Source organism: Drosophila miranda, chromosome 3, assembly GCF_003369915.1.
Source record: "Drosophila miranda strain MSH22 chromosome 3, D.miranda_PacBio2.1, whole genome shotgun sequence".
NCBI lineage: Eukaryota > Metazoa > Arthropoda > Insecta > Diptera > Drosophilidae > Drosophila > Drosophila miranda.
The window spans coordinates 14,194,569-14,210,995 of record NC_046676.1 but is presented as its reverse complement, the minus strand read 5'-3'; the positions used below and the strand labels follow the sequence as shown (position 1 = coordinate 14,210,995).

Sequence of the window (16,427 nt, the reverse complement as noted above, 5' to 3'; positions counted from 1 at the left end):
GATAGAACTAGAATTCGTCAGTATATTTACGGTATATTTTGAAAAAGAGATGGTATATATTGGTATATTTCTGAGGTACGATCATATACTTTATCGGATTTTCTTATTTTCTTGCCACCACGTCTAGCTCACACACCTTGCAATTTCTATACTTTTCATAGTATTTAGTAGTATATTCCAGTATATTTTAAGACGCGTTATGGACTCACCCTCTTGTCCAATACACCAATGTAGAAACCGTGTAGAAATGCCACTTAAATTCATGTCCCAGGCCACATTGAATACTTTTTCGTGATCAGCACCGAATTCGTGATCGTTTGCCATCAAAATCTTACTTATTAAAAAATGTCGGAAAAAGGCATGTCAAGCAGTGTATAACGTGTTTTTTTCACACTGGCGCTTCCATGGGGATAATATGAAAAAAGCTACGGGCAAACGTACACATTTCCCAGTCAAGTGTCGCCTTAATTACATAAAAATGTATGTATGTGTGTAGCAAATGTGAAGTTAGCGTGTAGTTACCATGTATGGCTATTAATATAGTGGAAATTTTTGTTGACCGGTTTTGCTTAAAGTTTATGTTATAAACAATCCAATAAAGATGAGAAGTTAAAGTTAACCAGTCTTGTAGGAAATTGATGTGATAATCGGATAAAATACTGAGTTCAGAGCTGAGGGTCTTAGATAGCTGGTAATATTCAACCGAATATCAAACCGATGGAATATGATGGAACTTGAGTACAAATAGTTCGTCAGTATATTTACGGTATATTTTGATATTTGTGACGTATTTGCTCTGACTGGCGCGGAGCACATTGACAATATTGTCGCCCGCGGGCGTCGCAACGTAAGGCCAAAAAAGTGTTAATTTAAATGATAATAAAGTGCTCTGCCTGCTTATGTAAAATGGACAAGTGCAGATAGCGATAAATCATTCCCAAACATATAGAAAGGGGACAATTTTGTGATGCTTGTGCGTGTGTGTGAAAGTGAGTGTGAGTGAGACAGTGTGGGGCTTCCGTGTCCCCAGAGAAATGAAATTCTGTTTTGTTTGACTCATATTCAGAAACGGAACCGAACCCCGAGCGCGTCATTCGTTTTATATTGAATTATTGCTGAGCCTGAAGCTATAGGGTTTAATTTGATTGCCAGAGCCAGTCACACAATCGAATTAGTATGCGAAACCAGAAAACTATAGAAACAAATATAGACATGGCGTAATTGAAGAGCGAGAGAGGGCTGCTGTGTGTTAATTAATTAATTGCTTATACTTGACCTGGACACTAGCCAGAACAGAACCAGAAAGCAAGAATATACACATGCATATGTATTGTATATGTACACCAGAAATTGGGTAAACGGCGAAAACTAGTGCGTGTGTTTAGTTTACGTTACGTTACGTGAGCCCCTCGTGTGTTAGTTGTAGTTGTAGTTATGTTCTGTGCCTGTGTGTATGTGCATGTGTGAGCAAAGTTTCTCTCGGTAGCTGCTGCTTCAATTCGTTATAATTTCTTTTTATTTACTTTTAGTTCACACAGATCAGGTTTTGTTCAGCTGCATTCTTTACCCTCCAAGCGTCTACCCCTCCCCTTAGCATACTTGAGTGTTCTAAGGTGCAATAGCCATACATAGAGAGAGAGAGAGAGAGCGAATGAGAGAAAGAGGGAGAGGGACAAGTGGCTGCACTTGCCACGCTTGACTTGACCACATTCAACTTGCAGCAGCAGGCTGCCTGCATGTAATGTGGAAACTGCAGATAAAAGCGTAACACACAAAAAACCAGATAAAAAGAGGCAGCGATCGCAACAAAGGACTGGTAGAGGGAGAGTTAAAGAACCTTTAGCATACATTTCTGAATGGAATAATTATGTGATGGGCTCGTGCTCGTGTACGCGGCGACACTTTTTGTTGTCAATATGCTTCCTGCAAGTGGTGAGTATTTACTGGAAAACCTGTTTTTGTTTTTGCTGTTCCAGTTATCTGCATATTAAAAATCGATTGCATTTCCCCATTTCACAATGTATAGATAACGATTCTCGAACGCCAGGTATTCGACTTTCTCGGATACATGTGGGCCCCCATCCTGGTGAATTTCTTCCACATTCTATTTATCATATTTGGATTCTATGGCGCATATCACTTTCGCGTTAAATACATCATCACCGTGAGTGCCCTGCCCCCAATCCCTTTTCCACCATTATCATATCTGTACGATAACCCAAATTTGTTTTCGTTCTGTATTTTCGTTTTACTGTGGCAGTATCTAATATGGAACTTCCTATGGATCGGCTGGAATGCTTTCCTCATTTGCTTTTATCTGAATGTGGGGCAGTTGGATAGGGTGAGTATTATTGGGCAATGAATAACTCTGGATACTTATTCCAACGTATGCATTTGTTTGTGGAAACCAGGACAGTGATCTACTCAATCTCGGCACGGGCAGCGTTTCCTGGTTCGAGGCGAACGGTTATGGATGCCGGCCCACCTACAACATGACGGCGGATGATCCGTTCCGTCCACAGCGGCCGGAGACCGTAGAGGGCTGCCTGCTCGACTATACGCTGGTGGAGATTATTCACTCGGGAGTTCAGTGCGGTCTGGCGGTGAGTGGTTAACAGGCCTTAAGTGCCCTGAATTGTTGTAAATTGTTTCGTCTCTCTCTTTCTCCAGCTGCTCGGTATACTCGGTGCGATTCTGATCAGTTGCATATTTCTGGACGAGGACGATAGATGTAAGTGACTGCCACCAATTCTATTCTATGTCGTTTGTCATACTCTTTCATTAACTGGAACCGGCTATTATCTAACCGCATCTCTGTCCTCTGTTGGGTATCACTCCGCACGGTATATACTGGTACATCATATCTTTTGTCCCCTTCCCCCTATTTCCAACTTTCTTCTCACCTAAACCGTATTCCCCAAGGTGAATCGATATTATACCGAATGTCAAATACGTAAAGTTATCTATGTGTAAGCTCCTGGCATCCAATACCTCTACCCTGAATGCGATTGTACCCAAACTTATACATATATATATATACATATATCGTATGTATGTATAAATACATGTTGTATATCCATGATTAAACCCAACCCCCATTGTGATCGTATCGTAGCCATGTGAACTGTGAACAACGCAACATAATCATACATATTTATATATACTCGTGCATATACATATATACTCGTTATTGTAATCAATGTTATATGTATGTCTAAGCCGCCATCAACTCATAACAACAAGAACAACTACAATATTGTATTTGCTTATCGATAACGACACTGTGCAACAAAAACCGAACAAGATCGATTCAAAAGATTGATAGGTACTCGGTACTGGGATTTTAATGACATTTCTTACATGTTCAGTACTGTTAAGGATCCAAAAGCTTTAGTTTCTTATAGTAAAAGATCTAAAGATGCCTTAATTTTGCATATTCCGTCTATATTTATGATCCGATTTCTTTGAAAATGAATAAAATGATTCTTTAGGATATGCAACAAAATGGATTTCAATCCAGCATGTTTACCGTGTCTGGAAACCATCCCAAAAATGAGTTCGATTTTTGGTTGCTGTTGCACAGTGTCTTTCGACACTGTCTATCTATTGGATTGTTAAAGCATCTTTAATAAATTTCTGGTTTACAGTCGATTTCATGAACGGCGACGCGAAGAGTCCCCAGCACACCGTGGTGCACCCAATGTACGTGAGCTATACAAGTATACCCACAACATCCGCAAGTGCCACAATGCAATCAAACAAGCATCTGCAGCTGCAACTGCAGAACCAGCAGCAGCAGCAGCAAAACTCACTGAAACTCTATCATCATCAGCAACAAGTATCACACTTAAACCAGAACTACCAACTGAACAACAGCAACAATAATACACTCAACAATAATCTTCACCAGCGTCAGGCGCCGCCTCAGCCGCCGCTAGACACACCAATTAACCACAATGCATCATTCCAACGCCACCACCAATCAGTCAATCATCTAACCCAGCGCACAAGTGGCGAGAACAGCAACAGCAGCAGCCTGAGGCGCCAGCGGCACCACCAGATCAGTGGCTCCGGTCCCAGTCCCATGTCCCCGCAGACTACTCCCTCGCTTTCGTACGCCTCGCTGCAGAACTCCAATCCCTATCTGGCCAACTCGCTGAGCAACAGCAACTATAGCATCTTCCAGGGCATCCCCGAGTGTGTGGGCAGCGGCACCCACTTTGCCCGCATCCACCACAAGGCCAAGGCTCCCAAGTCGGGGCTCATATCATCACCAGGTGTGGGTGTAGATTCAGGTGTAGGCATCGGCATGGCAGGCCACTCCCCAGTCCGTCCGCTCGATCGTCTCTCGCGCAATCTCGAGGAGGAAGAGGACAACTTTTCAATGCAGCAGCTCTCCTCTGGGGCAAATGGCGTCACATATGTGCCCTTCAGGAGTCCCACGCCCAGCACTCTCTTCGTGCACGAGAACAACAACAATTCTCAGCCCCACATCGTCTTTAACTCGGCTACGCGCTCTAGTCCCAACAACAATGTCTCCTTTCCCTATGAACAGAATGGATTGCCTTCCACACTGCGTGTGGGCCCCAGTCCAAAGGCCCGGCGACCCACACAGATTCCGTTGCCCACAGTGCCGCTGCACACCTGCCACGTGCTGGACGAAGACGAGGATGAGGAGGTGAATGGGGATCAAATACTGACGCCCCCGCCTCCACCCGTGCCCCGTCCGCACATCTTCCATCAGCGCCTGGGTCAGGCGCCCTATCCTGATCTCTCGCCCGAGATAGCTGAAAAATACGCCATGCCCACCCAGCATGTGTCCGTGGCCTCTTCCATTCCCGTTCCGGTGCCCCACGGCTCGCCCATGGTGCGACGAACCCATCGCCGCCACCGACCCGCTATTCCGGCTCAAGCCAATTTTTGCGATCAAATCCGCGCCCCTCCCCTCGGCTACGTGGTGCGCACACAGAGTGACGATCGACTGGTGGAGGCGAATCAACAGACGGAGGCGGCTCCCCGCGTCAATCGTCGGAGCAACAACAAGACCCGTCCCCGCTCCTTCTGCAGCTCCATTGTGGGCGTACAGGCCTAGATCCCGGCCAGCGAAGCCTCCAAGTACGTCCAGCTCCCTACACTCTCCTCTCTATCTCCAATCGCCTCTCTGTAATCTTCTCTCTGTCCGTGCAGGTGCTGGGCCAACTGCTGCTTGTGTCACCATCTGCCATGCCCAACTTGTAGCAAGGATCCCCTCTGGTCCACTTCCGAACCACCCACATATACTAGACGTACATACTACATTTTGTTGTTTCTATGTTGTGCCTAACCAGCCATGGCTGATGACAATGGCTCCCTTCCGCAACCATAAGCTTCCAGCACGTGAGCTCATCGATTCGGACACGGATTCGGCCTAGCAAATGTCTTAACTTATTTAACCAAGCCAAGTATTTTTGTATCAGCCAAAATACACAGCACACGCATGTCCTAAATACATCGAGGGTCTTTCCCGTCGACTTGTGATAGGAAATCGAAATGCGGAAAGGCCCTACATATAACACACAAGAGAGCCTGCATAATTTTATGTTGATCTGTGATAACTCTAAAAAAAATAACGACAAAACGATTAATTATATAGCGAAAATGTCACAAAGAAAGTTGAACAAAAGTTGAAATTGAAAGAAACGAAAAGAGATAAGGAAAAATAATTTATAGAGCCAATTGCAACCAGATGCCTTGGATTAAGAATGGATTAGAGATTAATATACAAAAAGAAAATATATAGATGTGTTAAAAATGTGAGTGGGAGAGCGCAGCCTCCCACCTTCAGCTGCCTTTTGTTGTTTAACTAATTAAAATACGATTTACAATACATACATATACCAATCGTTACGACATAGACGTTAGTTTGTCAAACAAAGAAGTTGCCTAATGGAATAAGATTCGTGCGAGATTCGTTACTTAGACAAATAATTACATGAAAACGATCGATCTATATAGATATACACAGACATACATATATGTGAATGTTTAAGTTTAGTGTTAAGCTTGAAGCCACACAAAAAGTAGTTATAGACGCGCAAGCAACGCCAAGCAGAGCAAATCCAATTCATAGCTTAGTAGAATATCTAACTATTTACCTTATAGATTGTCACTGTGCTGATCTATAGTGGTGCGGATTGTGGTGCCAATTATCGACGACATTCGAAAGCGTTTCCAATAAATGTTCATTTACACCAAAACTCTCTGGAGTCTCTCCTCTTCTTTCTCTTGTATTTTTTAGTTTGTAATTATGGGTATAGCTCTACAATATAGTATCACCTGGTAGAAGGCTTTCTGTAGCATTTGTGGCTCTAACCAATCGCTAACGACTTTCTCTCTCCGCCAAGTAGCTAATACAACTTACTTAAAAGCTCCAATCACACAAAACATACACTATCAAACCTAACCCCAGGTAACTGCTATTAGATATTGTTTCTTATAGACTACCCCATCACGATCACTTACTGATATTACGTCTTTTTATAGTGAAGCATATTAGCAAGCAGTCGAAACATCGCCAGTCGTTGTACTCCATGGAGTTTTGCAGCAGCAGCGACACCATCCGGCATGGCAGCAGTCACACCATTATGGGCATGGGGCTGGGCGATCCGCGAGGGGACCAGGATGGCGGAGAGCTGAGCCCCAAGCCGATGACACCAAGGCGCGTGAAACGGAGGTCGGTGATGGCCAGGGGCAGCCAGGGGAGGCAATCTAGTGGAGGAGGAGGCAGTAGTCGTCGTTCACATCATGGCTCCAGCGGCACACTGAGATCCAAGCATGGAGGCGGTCATGGAGGAGGAGCCGGGGACAGCAGCAGTGGCAGTTATGTAAGAAGCAGCACTCGCAGTTCCCGCAGGAAGTACCAACAGAACCCGGTGACAAAACTGATCGACCAGCAACAGCTGCAGCAGCAGCAACAACAACTGCAGCAGCCCCACCTGGGCTCCTTCCATCGTCAGGACAAGCTCTCGCTGACCGTCTCCAATCTCCAGTCCCTTAACGATGACATGCTCAATAACACGAACATCTCCGGCAGTCAGCTAGGCAGTCTGGCAAAGAACAATGGCCACTTTTATCACAGCTACCGCAAAAACATTCCCCTGGATCCGATTTACTACAACACCAACGGGCAGGGCGTGATCCAGCAGCAAGAAGAACCCGTCTCGCCCACCCTACTTCCTCCACCGCCTCCACTTCCAGCTGTGCCAGCTCCAGCAGCGAACCTCCATGGCGGAGGCCACTACAATCCCAGTTACCAGCACTCCACCACCCACCTGAACGATGTGGGTCATGGCGACGAGGTGTACAACAATAGGCCGCCGTCGGTGCGCTCTAGCTATTCAAACTTTCACGGGTCACGGCCCTTGTCCACTGCCTACGCCAATGCGGGCGAAAACGTTTTCGTCGGACTAGGTGGAGCCAATGCCAGTCCGCCCCAGCCTCCCTGCACTCCACCTCTCTACCAGCAGCATCCCCTCCATCAGCAGCAACAACAGCAGCAGCAGCAATATCTTCCACCGCCGCCAATGGAGCCGGCACCGGCCTATGTGAGCGTCATGTCCTTCTCAAAGCGCACCGCCTCGCGGGAGAGCATTCGTTCCATGGCTTTCCTAAACAACGGTCCGCCCGCCTACAATCTTAACTATCACACGCCACCGGACTCGGAGACAACTATGTGAAACCGGTCTGCCGGTCTATCCTAAGCTTTCAGTTTAAACATTAACTTCACCAAGGATCTCGGAATCTATGGAGGCCAACACTATCATCATCACCAGCCCGAAATTATATATACTTGTGCAACAAGCCACATCCATAGCCAGAGCAGAACTGTGTGAGTGCACTCCCTATGAGTACCTTGACCATATAGAAAGTGTATAATTAATCCTTAACCATACGTACATACATATGTGTAGTGCCTAAAGTATATATAAGTTTCTGTCGTTTTACCAAAGTGCCTTTGTAAATAAACATCTAAACAATTAACGATGCTTTTGTTAGAGAACAGTATTGATTGAAGGAGAACAAGTCCCTTTTTAAAGAAATTATATAAGAACGAATAGGGCTCGGTTAATGCATCATCCCTGCATCATCGAACAGCATCGAGACCGCTTAGGATAATATTTGTATCAACTTTATATCTAATACTTTTATGATATGCTTTTTTGTAAAGGTTCTAGGGCGAAGATGCCCAGTTTAATAGGTAAATCTGCCAAGCTGTTTCATATGATATTTTTACTTGGAACTTAATACGTAAAGGATATATGTTATTTGCAATAGGTTGCCCCATTTTGGGGTGCGGGTTTTACTCCTTTCGGCATACTGAAAAAATAAGAATAAATAATGAAATAATCAATGAAAATCCCAAGATACTCACGATCGTCGGCATCCCAGCCGGGCTCAATGTCCAGCTGCTTGTTGCGTTCCTTCAGCCAAGTGAAGAGCGGGGCAAAGTACTCGAGAATACCACGACCACTCAACTTTCGCTCGCCAGTGGCAATTTCCATGACATCCCGCCAATGCCGGGAGGCCCCCAGCTGCATCATTTCCCGCATCATATCGCCCGCCTCCTTACTGTCGTAGAAATCGCAGTTGTGCAAAGGAAACTTTGCATCTCCGGGCTTATACTGGCCACTGACCAGGCAGAAGGAGCGATAGAACTGGAATCCCAGTATTTCCGACAGAAATTTCCTACAAAAAAATGACGAGAAGGTTTAATTAGATTCCCAGCTAGTTAAGAGTTAGCTAGTTAATCTACTTGGTGTTGGATGTTTCCGGGTTCATGCCCCGATAGAACTTAAAGTCCGGATCAAAATCCTTCGATGAATGCAGGGCAGGAGGCTGGACGCCGGCGAACTTGTCCTGAAGACGCCAATAGGCGCAGTTGTACTCCTTCACCCCGATCCGTCCATCCATCACGTCCACCAGGAACTTGTCGTTGATGAAGTACTGCGGCACAGCCACGAGGGTGTGCACCCCCATGCGGAACAGCCGATTAAGGGACTGCTCCTCCGTGAGGCTCTCGTTCAGCAAGATGTGCAGCCGATGCAAGTGCCGGGCCGTGCCCGAGGCCAGAACCACAGTCTCGGCCAAGGCACTGCCGAAGCCCGGACAGGGCTCGGTGTCCAGGCCAAAGGGCAGATTCCGCTTGTAAATATTGTACTGCAACTCGGCCATCGTTCCATGGATCTGCATCATCTTCTTATAGTCCAACTTGGGGCAGTAGCGCAGGGCCACATCCGGTGGGAAGTAGTAGACCTGAGACTTGCAGTCCGGCCCGCCCTCGTCATCGTTCATCCGCCGAGAGTAGCGGTCGTAGAACCCACTGGAAAGACAGAGAGTGATCGGTTTTAAAGGAGAAAGGATAGGTTGGGAACGGTTTGCACTCACTCGGACATGTGATTGAGGCCCAGCGACTCGAAGAACTCGGCAGCTTTCTTGTTGATCTTCACGGGAGTGACTAGGACTTCTTCGAGACGACGATGGACAGACGGCAGCTGGTGCTGCCTGCTTGGGTGAGGAGTGCGGAAGAACTGGTGCGGATACCAGTCCTGGGACAGGATCTGATCCATAACCGGTGCCACAATAGCGCCGTCGCTCTTAGTGTCCGCCTTCGGGTAGGTTACCTGCACCTCGTGCCGTAGATAAGCGTGAAGTTCGCGGTAGAGCGGCATGATCTCCCACACTACCGCCTCCATCTCGGCCTGGAAGTTCTCCGTGTCGTAGTGGAGGTACCACGTCCTCGACGGCGTTACATGTCCATTGTAGGTGGCCGCAATCCTGAGCAGCCGCACGTAGTCGATGAAGGTGGACTTGGCCGTGTCCTTGTCGTTGATGGCCCGTCGCCAGCTGAACCAGTTAAGGACCAGGTCCTCGTAGTGCTTGGCCCGCATGTTCTTGTTGACAATGTGCGGATACATGGCCAGGGGGCGACGCGTGGTGCACTCCTCGAAGGTGCAGACCAACGGACCACTCACAAAGTTCCTCATGGCCCGCAGCAGATCCTTGGCCTGCTCGTAGTTCCGCGGCCGCAGTCCCTGCAACTGCAGCTTGGACAGGCGCTGGACGCGACGTCGCAGCAGCGGATCCTCTAACTCTTTCACGGGCACTACGCTCAGATTCGCCGCCAGCTCGTACATCAGGTGGTAGGTCTCCATTTCGACCTCCTGCTTGCTGGGCGCCTGTCCGCCCAGCGGCGACTTTCCCTTAGATGTCAGCTGGAGGAAAATCCTCTGCTTCATGTTCCAAATGGTTTGCATCCGCTCTGTTGCTCTATCCAGGATTTCCCGTGTGGACGCCTCATAGTTGGCCGAGTGATTGGAATTGGCTTTGTTGATGCTACAGTCCACCAAGGTCGGGATCAGGGCCATTACCATGACCAGGATCAGTCGAAGGTATTTCGGGGAGAGCCCCAGATTCATATTGCGCTGGGATGGCATCCGCTTTTGGGGCTGAGGGTTCTGATAAGCTTATCGCTTTGGGGCACTGTGCTTAGCTCACTAAATTTTTGCGCTGTTTCTTCCGAGTCGAACGGAACCGCGACGAGTACTAAGCGCTGAGCTCTGCGAACGGCTTGAATTCGGTTGGATCATACAGTGGCACATCGATAGACCGAATAAAAAAGAAAAGTTCATGTAATATGGATTTTCGAACAATATATTTCCCACTTTTAGCCCTATTTAACGTACCGTAACAGCATTTTTTAGTTAAGCGAGTGTTTACTGTAGCCGCTTATCAGTTGGACCAGGGTTGCGATCGAGTGTGGGTTATGAAAGAGAACGCTCTGAGGTTGATCTTAACATAGAGCTCTACAAATAAATATTACGTATACGAACCGTTGGAATAATACGTATACGCATCTTTTGCCTTAAGATACGGAAATCGAATTGAATTACTGACCAGACCTATTCCATTCCCCGTGCCTACTTTCCATGGAAATAGATGAACAGTGGCAGCTGCAGCAGTGGAAGGGGCAGAACTGCCTCCTCCTGGCTTTGTTAGCCAGTGGCCCATATTCAAGCTTAATCATTTTGACATTTTCTTAGGGTTTGCGGGCGGAGGAAGTAGAAGCGAGCGTGAACATTTGCCCCGCGGTGCAGCAGTGGCAGCAGTAGGAACAGAATAGGGGGAAGTTCTGCCAGAGCATGTGGCATGGCATTTGTTTATGCCGGCAGGCCTTCAAGACATATAGAGAGAGCGGGAGAGGGAGCGGAGGAGAAAAAGGACTCGTTTCGCTTTCGCTTGCTGACATTTCAGTTGCAGAGAGAGAGAGAGAGCGTGGGAGAGAATTTCCCTGGCTGTCCTTTTAGGGCATTGGGGGACATTGGGGGGAATTTTCATTGGCTGGCAGTGTTGCTGTTGTTGTTACTGTTGCTGTTTCATCGCTCTGCATCGCGGTTGCTCTGCAGATTACGTCAAACGGCAAGGAAAACCCGTTTTACAGCTCAGTCACACGACGAACCTTAGAGTAAACGCACGCGTCCTTTAGAACGTACGGTATATTCCTCATCTGCCACACACACACACACACACACACACGCATACCCATTGAAAAGCAGCTACATGAAAGCCCAAGGAATACTGTATAAAAAGAAAGGAGGGAGGAGGAAAAAAAATGTTTAAAAGGAAACCCCAAGCCTACACACACACACGTCTATGTACATTCTGGCAAATACTGTTACACACGCACAAGTGCAGCAAAGAAAAATTCTTCAGCGCCCAAAAATAGAGTGAAATGTTCTGCATGATAGTGCTGTTGTTGTTGCTTCTGCTGGTGCTGCTGCTGTAGGATAGCGCAAGAAAGGAAGAGTGCGGAGTGCGGAGAGTGAAGAGCGGAGAGGAGTGGGGGGACACAACGGAAACTAACCTACATTTTCGCGCTCTTTCGCACGCTTTCGCACACACACACAAACACACACACACACACACACACGCACCTGCAGAGCCATGGTATATTCGATAGGAGGTATGACTGTCCGCAAGAGCAGGCAAGCGGATAACCGGACTCCCTTACATTGTAGTGAATATAACTTGTGCAGAGCCAACTGTGACGCTCGCTCTCTCTCGCAAAAGAAATCAACAGTAAATTGTAATAACACTTCTCAGGACGAAGTCTGTGTGCGAGAGCGAGCGAGAGGGTGTATGTGTGTCAAACAATGTGCGTGCCTGAAGTTTTATACTTTTGGTTTTCCTTTTTTTTGTGTGATTGCCTCCCGCTCAACCATCCCACTCCATTGTTGCTAAATAAAAATGTAATTAATGTAAAATAAAATCAAATGAAACACAGCAACAACAATAGGCGTAGTGTGTGTGTTTGTGGGCCCAGGCCAGTGTTGGGAAGTGAAAGTGAAATGCAAAACGTGTGAAAAACGCATGAAACTCCTTTTGCGGGGGCTTTCACTGTTTTTTTTGTGTGCTATGCAGCTGAATACAACGCGTATATAAAAATAGATATACTGCACTCACGTTCAACGATTACATAAAGTGGCACATCATCATTTATAACACATCGACAACATATACAATTCAACAAAGGAAACAACAATTGAAACAAACTTAAAGTAAACAACAATTAAAGGAACATTTTTAAAGGTAAAACCGAATAAATGCTTAACAGAAAGACAGGGCCGGAGATTGGAGAAAGCATGCCTTTGCATGAATGTTTGTGCAACCCACAACAACCACAGCTCATGTGGTGTGGTATAGTGTGCGGCATAGTGTGGTGTGGCACGAGGATTGGGCCATAAATTAGCTCTTGATGTGCACTTAACTAGGCGGCCACACTTTTCGTTCGGTTCGCTTTCGTGCGAGAGCAAACAAAGAGTAGTGTAGTGGTAGCATGTGGCACCGTCAGTGGGGGCATAACAAAATTTGTAGCACAACTTTGGGGGCCGCAATGGCAGAGAGACTTCAGCTTTTTCCCTTTTATGGGGCAACTTTAAAACCAACCGCTGGTCACGCCCAAAAAAAACAGCAGCACGGAAACAACAACAGAAACCCGTAGTACTTCCCCCTTGGGGCAGGCTCCCTTTCCGATCCCCGACCTTCTCAGAAAATTGTAAGCCAACAACACATTGTTTAATGCCTTTGTGGGCCTTCTCGTCTCTTATTGTTGTAATAAAAATATTTTTGACGATTTGTGTGTAACGTAAACAGGGATGCAGGTGAGGATTGTAGGTAGGAGATCTTCTATGGCATCTCGGGCGCCTAATGGCTTTTGGCCCACCGTGCCCCACGCTTCACCCTCCCGCCACCGCCCACAGCAAATTTCCGCCAGCAAACATCAACTGCCTGCCATCACAGGAGAGTGGTGGAGTGGTATAATGGTAGAGGTAGAGCAGGGGGCAAACTTGATATTGAATATTTTATGGGCGCCTTCATCTAACGTTTTTCCATTTTTGCCCGTCCGTCAGTGGCGCTTGCAGCGCGCTCAGACGTGTCAAGAAGTTTGTAAAACACAACAGGAAGAAGGCCTACAGCAACGCCAGCAACAATGGCAGGAGGAGCATCAAGAAGAACAGCCGACAGACACAAAGCACTGAGCAATGAGCAGCTTCCAAGCGTGTCCTCATTTACCCACCCACCAACCATCAGAAATTCGCACACTACGCCATTGCCCACGCAACCTCATTGCTTTCTGTTGGGCGCCCATTTATCAATTCTTGTATCTTGTATCTTACTTTGTGCGAGCATCGAGCAAGTACGTACATATGTATAAGGGGATGCCAGTCAGTTTGTGTGTGTGTGTGTGTGTGCGCTTGACGCCCATAATGTTAATTAACTGTATCTTTGTTAAGGTTTAAGTCTTAAAGCGGCCTTCCATCTTCCGACCCTCGTCTCAATCAGCTCTTGGTCTCAGCATCTTTCTCTCCCACCTTTGTGGGTGTGTTTATCTTTTCCGTTACGCACATATACGTAATGTGAGTAAGTCGTTACGTACATGTGTGCACTGTGCACGAGTACGTATGGTACTTACTGTTTTGAGCAGCGCCCCTAAGCTGCCGGGGATTAGCGCGTTGCCAATTACCGTTACATGACACGAAGAGCAATTGCGGCGTCCATGGGCTAAAGACCTGAGAGAACAGATTTAATTTATTTTTGCCCTTCCCGTTGCTTTTGGGATAAGGCCATTACACAAGTAAAAATCTCTCCACTAGTACATTTCTCCAAACTCTCTAATATCTACAAAACATCTCTCCCTCTTTCTTCCAAACAGACGCATCACAAAATGTAAAGCAATAATCAGCACAAAAGCCAGCAAAAGCTTACAATAGAAGTAGAAGAAGCAGCATCGCTTGGCTTGGCTCTTCAAGCTTGCTGGGAGGAGAGTGCTGGGTAGGAGGAGAGGACTGGATTGGATTGGATTGGGGCAGTAGCAGCAGCAGCAGTAGCAGCCGCAGCGATGCCAAGTGCCATTATTGGAAACTGTCGTAGTCATAAGATTTGCATACTATAGCCATAGTATCATCATGAAAAGCACCAGCGTGATAAGCACAACAACAACAAAAACAGCAACAACAATCATAGGAGAAATAGCAACAAAATGGTTAACAAAGGGAACGGTGACAATATTAACGGTAAACGAAGCGATCCGCATGCATGAAAAGTGAGAGTGAGGGAGTGAGACATATGTACATATGTATGTATAGTACTACATACATACAATACATTCCGTTATCGAGTGAGAGCCGAGCTTTGAGAGAGGGAGAGAATAAGAGAGACATGCCGCTGCGCTGAGGAGATACGATATATATATGTATATATATATATAGCATAGGACACAAAATACAGGAGACAACAGCATCGCAACAACCGCCAGAGGCGCAAAACAAACAAAACGACGACAATCAGTCAAGATGAGTGATGATCAAGCCGGGGCCAATGATGAAAAAGGTGAGTCTGAAATATTAAACTCCAGCTATTGATAGTTTTCTATGCCACCGTACTCCCCACTCCGCACTCCCCAAACCACATGTCCAAATCCCTACTGGCCACATACATAAATGTTATGCCTTAGTTGGGGATTTGGGGCCATCAAATCTGGATACGATACGAGGGCATGCATACGAAAAGAGGGCCAAAGGCGAAGGCAGGGCCAAAGACTCCTTCCTCCTCTGACACTCTGACAGCGACACCTGCACGCCAACTCAGCAAAACATGCGGCACAGTGGGCGTTGTGTGTTGTGCGGAACATCTTCATCCATATATACCCAAAAACTTTACAGAGAGTGCTTAAACGAGAGCGTATTTTCCTGTGACTGTTCATTTGTTCCCAAGTCTCATCAGAAGACAACCACTGTGCAGGAGGTAGAGATTGGAGATTCAATAGAAGGAGCAGAAGGAATTTGCTCTTTGTGCGTGTTGCCTTTTCCTTTTTGAGGCTCCCGCTCGGCCAAGGCTCATCAACATAATTAAATAGCATTGCTCATTGTGTGTGCCCTTGGTTCAGTACGGGTCTGGGGCCTGCCTCTGATTCTGCTTCTATGTCTGGGCGGATAAAATGTGGATCGAAGCCGCTTAATGGCGGCTTAAGGTTGTGCACTGGACCCGGCCCTAAGGCCGGCGCCATTTAAATAAATGATAAACAAATCGAAAATGTGAGGAACTTCTTCTTCCAGCCCCCGGACAAACTTTCGACTGATGACTGGCCATAAGTTACGCAACCGTTTTCCACAGGCAGGAACCTTCCATGGCAGAGGAAGAGGCGGGGCGCCAGGGAGAGGGACAGGGACAGGGACAGGGACAGCGCCACAGAGCACAGACAATTTGTCCTCTCACTGGATGGGGTGGGTGGGACGCTAGCAGGCTATATGGGGACCATTGTAAGTGGAGGATATCCATGGGGGGGGAGGGTTAACAATGCCAGCTGCGGATTACGAATATCAACGGAAACGGAAACTAATTAAATATGTAGAGCAATGGCTGCATTTGCCTTTATTCTCCTCCTTTGGCCCATTCTTTTTCATTTATTTCGTTCTGTTTTCAGTTTCAGTTTACCTTGTGCCGCATTTTTTTTCTCATTGTCCGCCTCGAATTGGATTCGCATGGGGCCAGAAATCCATCCCCAGGGAGCATAATTGCAACATCAGTCTGTTGTCTCCCTCCATCAACCATATAACATCTCCAGTCCCCAATCCCATTCCCATTGCCCATCACCATTGAACTTGTACAAAGATCTGCGCAAATGCAACTGCATCATGCCAACACAGAACCCACCTTTGCGGTTGCCTAGATGAAAGGGATTTTGGCAAAAGCCAAAAGGCTGGCTAATTATGTCTATGTCTATGTCTGTGCGTAATTTCCTATTTGTTTCTCGACGTTTTAAGAATTACTTTACTTTTCAGTTTTTGGCAGTTTTCAGTTTCAGTTCAAGCATGCACTCCTATGGAGCATAA

General features: G+C 46.7%; 3 protein-coding genes across 15 annotated transcripts in view; 2 read left to right on the top strand and 1 right to left on the bottom strand.

The window, feature by feature from the left end:
- Positions 1–279: 279 nt before the first annotated feature.
- LOC108158875 (sodium/potassium-transporting ATPase subunit beta-1-interacting protein) lies at positions 280–8,019 on the top strand. Of its 7 annotated transcripts, none has more exons than XM_017291629.2 (8): positions 760–847; positions 1,530–1,932; positions 2,027–2,164; positions 2,261–2,341; positions 2,412–2,603; positions 2,671–2,731; positions 3,648–3,702; positions 6,523–6,638. In XM_017291629.2, exons 2-8 carry the CDS (start codon positions 1,873–1,875, stop codon positions 6,533–6,535), a joined length of 600 nt encoding a protein of 199 aa, XP_017147118.1. In that variant the 5' UTR covers positions 760–847; positions 1,530–1,872; the 3' UTR covers positions 6,536–6,638. The 7 variants fall into 7 exon arrangements, with proteins under 7 accessions (XP_033248245.1, XP_017147118.1, XP_017147114.1 ...); XM_017291625.1 differs by lacking the exon at positions 6,523–6,638 and adding an exon at positions 5,188–6,236 and having other exon boundaries at positions 3,648–5,115; XM_033392354.1 differs by lacking the exons at positions 760–847; positions 6,523–6,638 and adding an exon at positions 280–480 and having other exon boundaries at positions 3,648–6,236.
- A 175-nt stretch (positions 8,020–8,194) lies between these two features.
- LOC108158876 (angiotensin-converting enzyme) lies at positions 8,195–10,582 on the bottom strand. Its single transcript, XM_017291630.2, has 4 exons — positions 9,424–10,582; positions 8,792–9,358; positions 8,411–8,724; positions 8,195–8,355 (listed from the first exon to the last, which is right to left on the bottom strand). Exons 1-4 carry the CDS (start codon positions 10,470–10,472, stop codon positions 8,339–8,341), a joined length of 1,947 nt encoding a protein of 648 aa, XP_017147119.1. The 5' UTR covers positions 10,473–10,582; the 3' UTR covers positions 8,195–8,338.
- An 863-nt stretch (positions 10,583–11,445) lies between these two features.
- Positions 11,446–16,427, top strand: part of LOC108158872 (sodium channel protein 60E) — a 31,692-nt gene continuing 26,710 nt past the window's right edge. For 5 of the 7 annotated variants that reach the window (XM_033392349.1, XM_033392348.1, XM_033392345.1 and 2 more), the window contains exons 1-3: positions 11,447–11,524; positions 12,457–12,624; positions 14,249–14,925. In XM_033392349.1, coding sequence (XP_033248240.1) covers positions 14,889–14,925 — 37 coding nt within the window. In that variant the 5' untranslated portion in view covers positions 11,447–11,524; positions 12,457–12,624; positions 14,249–14,888. Of the gene's footprint in view, positions 11,525–12,456; positions 12,625–14,248; positions 14,926–16,427 lie in introns of all 7 variants that reach the window. The other 2 variants (XM_033392350.1, XM_033392351.1) reach the window with 1 other exon arrangement.

Bases quoted from the DNA above. Each gene is read 5' to 3' on its own strand.
- LOC108158876 (XM_017291630.2), bottom strand. From the start codon at position 10,472: ATGCCATCCCAGCGCAATATGAATCTGGGGCTCTCCCCGAAATACCTT. The intron at 9,359-9,423 runs GTGAGTGCAAAC...CTGTCTTTCCAG, and splicing joins GGCCTCAATCACATGTCCGA to TGGGTTCTACGACCGCTACT. The intron at 8,725-8,791 runs GTAGATTAACTA...ATTTTTTTGTAG, and splicing joins CCGGAAACATCCAACACCAA to GAAATTTCTGTCGGAAATAC.
- LOC108158875 (XM_033392354.1), top strand. From the start codon at position 1,873: ATGGGCTCGTGCTCGTGTACGCGGCGACACTTTTTGTTGTCAATATGC. The intron at 2,342-2,411 runs GTGAGTATTATT...TGTGGAAACCAG, and splicing joins ATGTGGGGCAGTTGGATAGG to GACAGTGATCTACTCAATCT. The intron at 2,604-2,670 runs GTGAGTGGTTAA...CTCTTTCTCCAG, and splicing joins GAGTTCAGTGCGGTCTGGCG to CTGCTCGGTATACTCGGTGC.